The sequence below is a fragment of the Bombina bombina genome, chromosome 4 (genome assembly GCF_027579735.1).
Source record: "Bombina bombina isolate aBomBom1 chromosome 4, aBomBom1.pri, whole genome shotgun sequence".
Classification (NCBI taxonomy): Eukaryota; Metazoa; Chordata; class Amphibia; order Anura; family Bombinatoridae; genus Bombina; species Bombina bombina.
In genome coordinates, this window is record NC_069502.1 from 66,081,608 (window position 1) to 66,094,166 (window position 12,559).

General features: G+C 38.1%; 1 protein-coding gene across 1 annotated transcript in view; it reads right to left on the minus strand.

The window, feature by feature from the left end:
• Window positions 1–552: 552 nt before the first annotated feature.
• The window catches only part of CCDC25 (coiled-coil domain containing 25), a 49,701-nt gene continuing 37,694 nt past the window's right edge, over window positions 553–12,559 (minus strand). Inside the window, exons 9-10 of the mRNA XM_053709500.1 lie at window positions 4,708–4,753; window positions 553–1,270 (exon numbers count right to left, since the gene is read on the minus strand). Of these exons, the coding sequence (XP_053565475.1) occupies window positions 1,241–1,270; window positions 4,708–4,753 (76 nt within the window). The 3' untranslated portion in view covers window positions 553–1,240. The remainder of the gene's footprint in view (window positions 1,271–4,707; window positions 4,754–12,559) is intronic.

Here is a 12,559-nt window from a genome sequence, read left to right on the forward strand (position 1 = left end):
AGTAAGAGGGAAATTACAGCTAAACACAAACACTGCAGAAATGTAAAAATAGCCATTGTCATTAAGGGTAAGAAAATTGAAAAATGGTCCGGTCATTAAGGGGTTAAAATATCATGCTCTATCTGAATCATGAAAGAAAAAAAATTGGGTTCAGTGTCCCTTTAACATTTGGATTTTTCTTCCCTAAATGGATAATTTTACACTTTGCTGTGTTAAACTTTAGATCCCAATCATTTGTCCAATCCTCTAATTGTTGTATATCACTTCTCTTCTTTGTCCACCCAACCTGGAACATCTACTCTATTACAAGTTTTTGTATCCTCTGCAAACAGACATACTTTCCCGTATAGCCCTTTGCTGATATCTCTAATATGTTAAACAAAACATGAGATACTATGGTTGTGGGTGTGTACTTACCATGAGATTGCAATAGTGACTGCCAGTTCATTTGTATACAATAAAAACAAATGTTATGAATGTAGGTATTACGTATGAAAGTAGCTTTATTAGATGGTCTGTATTATAAATAAATTTAAAAAAACAACATCAGTGTTTAATTAGCTAACATTTTATTTCCCAGTGTGCTTATTTTAAGCAAGTATTTGAGAAAAACAAACAGGTTAATGAGTGCATTTCAAAATTCAAAGCATACTGTCAGTTGCTCAAACATATGCAAATGATCAGCAAGATGTTTAAAAAATATCTTTAATTTTTCATATTTGGAAAAGATCTTGCAGGAAAGATTAAAATTTCAGCCAATCGGTCTGGAAATGATTTTTGTAGCCAGAACTAGGCAAATATAACTTTTTACACACAACATTTTTTTAAGCATCCTTACAAACTTACAATCGTTTATAAACCATAATCCATGTGTATCACTGACAAACTGTAAGAGTTGGAATTCTCTCTGCGCATTACGCAAATTATACGACCTAAGAAGCAGTTTGCAACTTTGAAAGAAAGAAAAATGTAATACTTGGTAAATTGATTCTTCTTGTAATCTCATGTTCCTCAATCAGCAATACCAGAAAAATCCTTATTGAAAAAGGACATGCACAACAGTTGAATTGTCCTACTAGGTGCCTCTGGATTCACACCATTTTCATAGTGTCCATGGCTGACGGGTCAGGCAATAGCGTTTAGCAAGTGATTTTCCTTTTTTTTTTTTTTTTTAAGCATATGTAGTTCAAATTCTAAAATACATAAACATGGTCTAGTTTGGTGGCTTCTGAGTCGTAAATTACATAAAATCATCAGATTCGTTTCCATCCTGCAAAACAGATTAAACACAGCGATAAACCAACAAATTGTTTAATTGCTTTTACATTTTTGTCATCCAAGAAAAGAGCATTTGCTGATGATCTATAAGTGCTTTAATGAAATATTTTAATCACTTTGAGTCAGATCTGCAGCAGCCAATACAACCACTGGTTTTGAATCACACACCTAAATGTTGGAAGGAGTAGTGCATTACTGATGCAGCTAAAAAAGTATATACTAGCGATGGCATTTCAGATGTTTCAGAACTACATTTCCCATGATGTTTAAGCACTCTGCAGACCAGTCGAGCATCATGGGAAATGTAGTTCTAATACACCTGGAGTGCCAAGGTTCACCATCACTGGTATAGACTATGTGTAAATAGGACCCTAGAGTGATGTGCCTGATCGCAGTAGTAATTGCATATAATAAAATAATAATAAAAGGGATATGGAAGGCAAAATTACATTTCACAGTTCAAACAATGTACTTCCATTAGCAAAATTATATTTCTTTTTTGAGATTATTCTATTCTGTCTGAATTACAAAACCTCTTTTTAATTGAAAGGCAATCTGATGCAAATATATAGCTATGGTGAGCATTGTCTTCCAATGCAGTGATTTACAGAAAATAAAACAAATCACGGTTAATGCTATTAAAGGGACACTGTACTGTTTCCTTTTACTTTGTTCCTAATGACTTGGTATACCAGCTGCAAAGTATTACATATATTGTCAATTACTTATTTTGGTTTATTCTTGCAATTGAAATAGCTGATTTTGCCCACTGAAGCCATCACCCATCATGAAATCTCTTAGGGGTATAGTCGTCTCTGACAAGCAATAGTTAAAATTTGTGGTCAAAGTGTAAGTGATTACCTTCCGGTAAAATGAATAAGTTTAACCCAAAAAAGTGTAATTCATGTAAAATATAGCCCTCTTGGTAAACATTTAATGACCACATTAGACCAAATGATTATGGTTCTTAACAGCATGGACATCCTGTATGAAGTTGCAATCCCCTTCCAAATATTTCCACCATTGTGTTTGTTGGTTTAGTAGGGGTTTGATAAAGCATTTGTTTTTTTCCTATAATGATTCATTTTTTTGGGTGGTGTGTTCAGTCTTAGCGTTCTTCATGCACTAGACATTCAGCAATGGTTTGAAACATCCCTTAAAGGGACAGTTTACTCAAAAAAATTCTCCCCTTTAATTTGTTCCCAATGATCCACTTTACCTGCTGGAGTGTATTAAATTGTTTACAATTAGCTCCTTTACCCTTATATTGGCATTTGAAATTGTTAATTTAGCATGTGGTATCCCCACCTATTCTGAAAGTTTGTGGCCGCGCGTACCAGCTATAGATAAGCTTTGTAAACACAGCCAGCAGAAGAAATTACACTCCCAGTGTGATAAAGCAGAGATAAGGTAATAAAATGTTGATTTTCCATTGTTCTCTCAAAGTATTGGTGATTGTTTTAAGGACAGATATAAGATAAAGAAGCAGGTATATGTGCACAATGTGATACAGTAATGAGATCTGATTATACCTACAAGCTCAACCTATTTTATTAGGCTGTGGCTTCAAAACACAAAATCAGAGCTTTAATATACAGAAATAAACCTTAAAAAGCTAATTTTCATACATTTTTTACTCTGCAGTTGGTAAAAAAAGCAATTGTAAACACATTAAGGGAAAAACTATTTTACAGTATACTGTCCCTTTAATGCAGGTTTAGCAAAAGCCAGGACAAACAATTAGAGTACAAAGGGTAATTTGGGGAAGTGGCCTACACTCTGTGGGGGAAGAAGAGAAATGAAAAAAAAAAGAAGCCCCCATATTTGAGACTTGAGGGAATTTTCTGCATATTGGGCTAGATTACAAGTGACGCACAAATGTTTGCATGAGGGTTTTCCCCGATCGTTTGTGCGCAGGTTAAATTCTGCTCATACTACAAGTTTAGCGCATTCGCAATCATTTGAGCTAGAATCATTACTGCAATCTCAGAGCTCTGGTTAACTGTTACACAAGTTAAAAAAGTGTCGCAAAACACATCAAAAATACATTACAAAGTACAATTTACACTCATAACACTGTAATAAAAATGATTACAAAAACAATTTGCACACAAAAGTTATAAGGGCTCAAAAATATGAGATCTGACTGGTTTGAACTCCGATAAATGAGACCCACCAGCAGCGCGATCTACTCCTGAAATGAGAGGAGAGAGTTCATGCAGCCCCCTCCCCATTCCGCCTCCTTCCCTCACTCCTCCCTTCCCCCTCCCCCCTTTTTTTTTTTTTCTCTCTCTTCTCTCTCTCCTTTTCTCTTCCTCCCCCCCCTTTTTTTTTCTTTTCTCTTTATCTCATTCTTTACCCTCTATATGAGGGAGATGTGTATAACCCCTATTTATCAAGTTGTCTGGAAAATTAGTACGTGGGCCCTGTTGGCTCACATTCTATTTGCTCCTTCCCTAGGGCCAAATAATGCCCGATATCTGATTTTTCTTCTCTTTCCTATATTAGCTATTATGTGAATATACACTGTTGACACACCAGTTCTAATGTTTCTGAATATTTCAGTGAGTGAAATGTATGTTTCCGTCAACCATGTATACAGCTATATTTTGTTATAAGATATGTTTTGATGTAATGTTATATCAATATTACTGTACAGTGAATTTCTATTTAATAAAGAAAAATATTTATAAAAAAAAAAATATGAGATCTCAGGTGTTAGAAATAAAAAAAAACCAGGCAAATGACTTTAACATAGGGATAATACATATGCATGTCTAAATATAAATATATATATATATATATATATATATATGTGTGTGTTTGTGCACATATGTATTTATATGTGTATATATGAATTTACAGACATATATACACATATAAAAACATAAATACATATGTACACATATATAGACATGCATATAAGTGTATTGGAGCCCTTTGCCGTTCGGTAGATAAAAAAGATGGAAAAGCAAATTTATACAATATTCATATTTGCATGTTGGGTTTGAATATGTGATCGGGCTTGTGCATATTAGAATATGCGATAGGGTACGCGTATATGAAAATATATGATCGTGTTTGCGCACAAGTCGAGTGCTAGTTTTTTTTGCACTTTTTTTTCTCCATTGACTGCTATGGGGGAATAGGTTACTGTTTGCGCAACAGTCTATTTGCGCTAGAAGCTGCTTGCACTCGTCGGGTTAGTGCGGGAACGATGACCACTTTCAACTCATAATACGAATGCAAAAGTGTTACTTCTAGTGCAATTAGCGATCTAGCGGAAGCGCAATATAACGATCCACTTGTAATCTGGCCCTTAGTGTTTATACTGTACAACTTCAGGAAAACAATTCTGTTTAGGTGAAGTATTACAATGTGCCTGTTCTACCCAAGAAACAATCGCGCAGACATTTGAAGAACAGTTACCTGGTTTGTAGACATATTTTCAGATTTCATCAAGGATGAGTAACTTCTATAAAAGAGAGAGGTATGCGTTAAAATGACACAAGTGGATGGAAGATAAATAGATGGATTAGCAAAGAAAGAGATGAGACTAGCAGTGCAATGGGAGAGCAGCCACCAGTGCTACAGAAAATATAATCTGGAAAGAGAGAAGACAAGAAAACAACTGCACTTATTTGGTATTAAACACTGATAATCCATTCTGAAATTTACTCAAATATATTAAAATATTTAATAAAATGTCTTTTCATTTTGATAAATCATAACACTTAATCTATAAAGCAATTTCATGGATGAATTTATATAAACACATAGAGAAGAGGGTTTTCTGCTGAAAAAACATAAATTATGCTTACCTGATAATTTAATTTCCTTCTGTATAAGGAGAGTCCACGGCTTCATTCCTTACTGTTGGGAAATACTGAACCTGGCTACCAGGAGGAGACAGACACCCCAGCCAAAGGCTTAAATACCTCTCCCACTTCCCCCAGTCATTCTGCTGAGGGAACAAGGAACAGTAGGAGAAATATCAGGGTATAAAAGGTGCCAGAAGAAAAATATAATTTAGGGGGCCGCCCATCGGAGAACACGGGCGGGGCCGTGGACTCTCCTTATACAGAAGGAAATTAAATTATCTGGTAAGTATAATTTATGTTTTCCTTTTTAATATAAGGAGAGTCCACGGCTTCTCTCCTTACTGTTGGGAAATTTATACCCAAGCTCTAGAAGACACTGAATGACAAAGGGAGGGACAAAAAGAAAGGCGGACTCTAATCTGAGGGAACCACAGCCTGCAAAACCTTTCTCCCAAAAGCTGCTTCAGCCGAAGCAAAAACACCAGGACCAGGTAGCTGCCTAACAAATCTGATCTATAGAGGCCTTGTTATTAAAGGCTCAAGAGAGGAAGCAACTGCTCTAGTAGAATGTAGTAGAATGAACCGTAATTCTCTGAGGAGGCTTATGTCTCGCTGTCTCATAAGCTAAGCGGATAACACTCCTTAACCAAAAAGACAAGGAAGTCGCAGAGACCTTCTGTCCCTAACGCTTCTCAGAATAGGCAACAAACAAGGAAGGAGTTTGTCTAAAATCCTTAGTAGCCTGAAGATAGAACTTCAAGGTTCGAACCACGTCCAAATTATGAAGCATACGTTCCTTCAAAACAGAAGGATTAGGAAACAAGGAAGGAACCACAATCTCTTGATTGATGTTGCGGTCTGACACGACCTTAGGGAGAAACCCTAACTTAGTACGTAGGACAGCCTTATCAGAATGGAACACCAGATAAGGAGGATCACATTGCAAGGTGGCAATCTCAGATACTCTGCGAACAGAAGCAATAGCCAGTAGAAAAAGAAACTTTCAGGATAACAACTTAATGTCAATTTCATGCATAGGCTCAAACGGAGCCCGCTGCAAAACTTTAAGAACAAGATTCAGACTCCAAGGCGGAGCCTTAGATCTGAACATGGGTCTGATCCTAATCAGAGCCTTAATGACTGGGCTGAAATTTGTCCCCTCAGGGAACTGGCAGAAAGACCCTTCTCCAGTCCATCCTGGAGAAACAATAGGATACTGGCAACCATAACTTTATGCCAGGGGAATCCACGCTCTTCACACCAGAATAAATAGGTTCTCCATAACTTATGATAGATGCGACGAGTAGCCGGCTTACGAGATTGAATGAGAGTATCAATAACTCACTCAGAAAAACCTCTCTTGGCTAGGACTAAGCGTTCAATCTCCACGCAGTTAGTCTCAGAGTATCTAGATTTTGATGAACAAAAAGGACCCTGTTCCAGCAGATCCCTGCAACAAGGCAACTTCCATGGAGGAGAAGATGACATCCCAACCAGATCCATGAACCACGTCATTCGCGGCCATGATGGAGCAATCAGTATCACTGATGCCTACTCCTGCTTGATGCGGGCCACTACAAGAGGAAGGAGTGGTAACGGCGGGAAAAAGATAAATTTGATTGAACCTCCAAGGCACTGCTAATGCACCTATTAGCTCCGCCTGAGAATCCCTGGACCTCGACCCATTTCTGGGTAGTTTGGTATTGAGACAAGACGCCATGAGATCTATCTCCGGCATCCCCCACCTGTAGCATATCTCTGCAAACACTTTGGGATGGAGAGACCATTCCCCCGGATGAAAGGACTGTCTGCTGAGAAAATCCGCTTCCAGTTGTCCACACCCGGAATGTGGATCACTGACAGCAAAACAGCTGTGAGCTTCTGCCCACTCCAGAATCCGAGATACTTCCCTCATTGTTAGGGAGCTTCTCGTTCCACCCTGATGGTTGATGTAAGCCGCTGAGGTTATATTGTCTGATTGGAATCTAATAAACCGGGATGAACCCAGAAGAGGCCAAGCCTTCAGAGCATTGAAGATTGCTCGAAGTTCCAGAATGTTGATCAGGATGGAGTCTATTGTAGTACCCAGGAATTCTACCCTGGTGCTTGGAATCAGAGATTTCTTGTCTAAGTTTATCTTCCATCCATGAGATCAAAGGAGATAGAAGAGATACCGAATGGTCCTCCAACAGACGAAAAGATGGTGCTTGTACCAGAATATCGTCCAAGTAGGGAGCTACTGCTATACCCTGGGTTCTGACAACGGCCAGAAGAGCCCCTAGAACCTTCGTAGCTAGACCAAACAGAAGTGCTGGTCTAGGAACACAAACCTTAGGAACTGGAAGTGATCCTTGTGGATTGGAACCTCAAGGTAAGCATCCTTCAGATCTATAGTGGTCATGAACTGTCCTTCCTGAACTAGAGAAAGGATGGACCTTATTGTCTCCATCTTGAACAAGGGGACATTTAGAAACTTATTTAAGCACTTTAGGTCCAGAATCGAGCGGAAAGTTCCCTCCTTCTTTGGGACCACAAACAGGTTTGAATAGTATCCCAAACCTCTTTCTGCGATAGGAACCGGGACAATGACCCCTAGACAGATCCCGTACGCACCCCAGAAAGGCTTCCCTCTTTTCTGGTTTTAAAGACAGGCTTGAAAGGAGAAATTTGCCCTTGGGTGGTTGAGATTTGAAACCTATCTTGTATCCCTGAGCTATGACCTCCAGGACCCATGGATCCTGCACGTCCCTGAACCAAGTGTCTGAAAACAGCGACAGTCTGCCCCTACACGATCCAGCGCCGGATGAAATTGACACTAAGTTATTATCCTGGAAGGTTCTTTTTCTACTGGCTATTGCTTCTGCGCATAGAGTATCTGAGATTGCTGCCTTGCAATGTGAGCCTCCTTATCTAATGTTCCATTCTGATAAGGCTGTCCTACGTACTAAGTTAGGGTTTCTCCTTAAGGTCGTGTCAGACCACAACATCAATCAAGAGATTGTGGTTCCTTCCTTGTTTCCTAATCCTTCTGTTTTGAAGGAACGTATGCTTCATAATTTGGACGTGGTTCGAGCCTTGAAGTTCTATCTTCAAGCTACTAAGGATTTTAGGCAAACTCCTTCCTTGTTTGTTGCCTATTCTGGGAAGTGCAAGGGACAGAAGGTCTCTGTGACTTCCTTGTCTTTTTGGTTAAGGAGTGTAAATCCAATAAGTCACTTGATGACCCCTGGACAGAAGAGCTATGTTTAACCTTTCACTTGCGCTTGGCAGGGCGAGGTAAAGCACTAAGGGCCTCAGACATTGCCGTCTAACTAATGGTAAAAGATGGAGGATCAATCATGCTACAGGAAGCTGCATGTGATGAGGGAGATGACTGATGGGTATGCACCTCACAGGACGGCGAGTCCTCAGAGGTGGATGGCTCAGTGGTACTAAAGGGGTTAACGTTCTTAGACATAATAACTTTGTTGAGGCATGTGGAACATAGTTGAGAGGGCGGGCATACCAAGGCCTCCTCACAATATAAACGGGCATTAATATTTGGAATAGAGGGAGTACCCTCAAGAATATCAGAATCCTCCATAGCTTATCCTAATGACAGTAGGACACAGAATAAAAAACATCTATTTCTCACAAAAACTGCACCTTTATACTCCCAATGGCTGGGGCACTCACCTTCTCCTAGACCTAGGCAAAACAGAGAGAAAAAAAAAAAAGTCTTCTCCGACAGCTAGCTCGGTCAGGAAAGAGGAAATGAAAGTATGACCCATGATTCTATTAAGATAAAAGTAGTCACACTGTGACCCTGTCTTCTAGCGTTTTCAACATATGTAAAAATGTAAACGATCTTACCAGAATCCATGCTGTGGAACAGCAACACAGCCTCTCAAGTCTTGTAGCATCGCTCCTGACATGGACTTGAGTGAAGAAAAAAGCAGGCAGTGAAACTCGTCAACACTGACTGCTTGAGGAGCTGTTAGCAGGCAGTTTGGATGGGTTAGCAGAAAGACTCTCCCTGCATCTCCAACTTTCGTCACTGTTCTCATTGAGAGGCTGACAAGACTACATAAAACTCCAGTCCCATATCGAAGGACAGATACCCCTCCTAAGGAACTACTTTGAAATCTTCTGACACTTCTCTGCCATCCTCCTGTGACGAAAGGCAAAGAATGACTGGGGGATGGGGGAAGTGGGAGAGGTATTTAAAAGATACAGTAAACACCAGAATTTTTGTTTTTTAAAAAAGGTAGATAATCCCTTTATTAACCATTGCCCAATTTTGCATAACCAACACAGTTATAATAATATACTTTTTACCTCTGTGATTACCTTGTATCTATGGCTCTGCAAACTGCCCCCTTATTTTAGTTCTTTTGACAGACTTGCATTTTTAGGCAATCAGTGCTTGCTCTTAGAAGCTTCACGTACCTGAGCTCAATGTTATCTATATGAAACACATAAACTAACGCCCTCTAGTGGTGAAAAACTGTCAAAATGCTTTCAGATTAGAGGTGGCCTTCAAGGTCTAAGAAATTAGCATATATACCTCCTAGATTTAGCTTTCAACTAAGAATTACAAGAGAACAAAGCAAAATTGGTAATAAAAGTAAATTGGAAAGATGTTTAAAATAACATGCCCTATTTAAATCATGAAATTTTTTTTTTACTTGACTGTCCCTTTAAGCCTTTGGCTGGGGTGTCTTTGCCTCCTCCTGGTGGCCAAATTCAGTATTTCCCAACAGTAAGGAATGAAGCCGTGGACTCTCCTTATATTAAGAAGGAAAAAGTCCAAAAAGCTCACAAGTGAAACATCAAATATACTGTCAAAAGCAGAAGTGTATTTGGGAAAAACAGAACACAAACTCAGTAATGGAGTATTCCTGCAAATGTATAAGGCCAATTTGTATTAAATAAGACTCAGCACATGCAATGCTGCTGCCAATTATTTAAATAGCTGTATTTTTATATATGATACAGCCCTCAAAAACACAATTAGCTTCTTACAGGGAGAACTGTTTCTAAAACCTTGTGAAATAACCAACAGTTCGCATCATATATATATTAAAAACAAATTCCCTGAACAAACTGGGTGCACCTACGTACTGCACTATAGACAAAATAGTCCATTCAGATAGCACTGTGTTGCATATTTAACAGTGCTAGCGTTCAGCTGTAAAGGGCAGGTACCACCTCATTATCAATTGCACTGAAGTGGGCTGAATGACACAACATTCAGATGTTGCTCCAATGATATAAGACAGCGGATGAAGCTTAACGAGAAGGTTAGTGTTTGAAAATGTGTTACTTATTATGTTGTGATCTTAAATTTATTTAACTCCTTTGGGGGGAGAATGAAGTTTCAATGTGAATAAAAGTGAAAACGGGAAGTCACGTGATCGTCACTGCGATCATGTGACTCCATTGCCACTGATTGGATCCTGGGGGATGTTCCATGCTGTCCTAAAGGTATTAAAGCCCAATGCTGTTAGGACAGCATGGACAGTCCTATGGGTGTCAAGAGGTTAAACTAAAATAAGCCATTTTTAGAACACAAACATTTACATGTGAAAAATATTAAACAATCAAACGTTGCAAGTATCAATGCTATGACGTTATGCACCTAGAGTAAAAGGAACAAGTAAGATGAGGTATGCAAATGGGAGGAAGAGCAGGATATACCCTCTTCCCCTACAACCTTGTGTTTGATTCTGCATAATACGATTTCATTTTTCTACTAATTTGCTGCACATGTAGTTAGAAATTTCTCATCCGTTTTGTTTTCGTTGATTCACTCTCTAAATTGTAATATTTGGTTACTAATAAAGCAGTATTCTTCACAGAAAATGTTGCCAGCTGTGAGGGGGCAGTGTAATATTTTGCAATATTACAAGATTTTCTGTTATAAATGTTACTTAAGTTATCCAAAGAACATATTACCTGCATAATATAAATTGATTTATTGATAATTTGTGCAACAAAAATTGAGAACGATATGAGCTAATTTAAAAGGGTTTAGACAGTTGGACAAAGGGCTTCATTTAAGAAGCTGCGCGTGCAGCCTTGGCTATCGTATGAGCAAGCCTGCAGGAGATTAATATTATTCAAAAAGAAAAAGCTAAAGCCTAAGTGAACAGCTCAGGACGCTACATAGTTTTTCACATGTGCGTGAGACATCTGCAGCGGGGGAATACATGTGCTTTGTTTAGCTGCAGATAATCTATCACAAAGCTGTAGACTTTACTGATCTCAAGCAGACATTTATTACATAGTTTTTAATTTGATACACGTCATTATTTAAAATAAAAAAAAAAAGGATTTTGTTTCTTCCACAAACCGTAACCACATACGACAAAGTTTGACCAATTTAAAAAGGGACATGAAAGACTCTTCTGTAGTCTTCCAATTAATAAACATACTAGCAGAATGTGAACATTTTCTGAACACGTTGCTTACTTCACTTGTTGTTCAGTGGTTAAACTACCATCCTTATTTGGAGAAGACACAGATAGCCACTGTCATTGCATTGTTTTGCAGTATGTTATCATCTATTAGGAACATATATGTAGAACGATTATGCTGGTGAAGTCTGCAGTAAGTGCATTTTAAATAACATGAAAAAGGGGCAAAAATAAGGAAATTATATATTGCAAAGTTGATTGATTACCCATTTTCTATTACAACCTCAAAGTGTTTCATATCCCCCTTAAAGGGACATGAAACCCAAAAATTTTCTTTCATGATTCAGTAAGAGAATATAATTTCATTCTCTTGGTATTATTTGTTGAAGGAGCAGCAATGCACTACTAGTTTCTAACTGAACACATGGGTGAGCCAATCACAATCAATCAATATATATATATATATATATATATATATATATATTCAGACACCAATCAACATCTAGAACCTAAGTTCTCTGCTGCTCATGAACTTCCCTAGATAAACCTTTCAGCAAATGATAACAAGAGAAGGAAGCAAATCAATTAATAGAAGTAAATTGGAAAGTTGTTTAAAGGGACATGAAATAAAAAAAATCCTTTCATGATTCAGATAGGAGAATACAATTTTAAAGAGACATTTCTGTCAAAATGTAAATGCACATAGATGAATCATATCTTTGAATAGAAACATATTTGCAATATACATGTATTTGCAAAACTGCTTCTAAAAGTTATCACCGTTTTATTGTCAACATTATTCTCTGCACGTGCACGTGAAGCATAGCTAGATATTCTCAGTGCACCAGCATTTTAAATACTGCAGCTGCCCAGAGCTCCAGTGGGGCTTGTATCATGTCAGCAATTAACAAATTGAGTCATTACCAGATAGTACAAACACCTTAGGCTCTCTGAGTAAGTACTGCGCTTAAAATGCTGGTGCATGGTGCATACTTAAATACACTTTTGAAACAGTTATAGATTTTATTAGGGACATTTTTGCTAATGCATGTATATAACAAA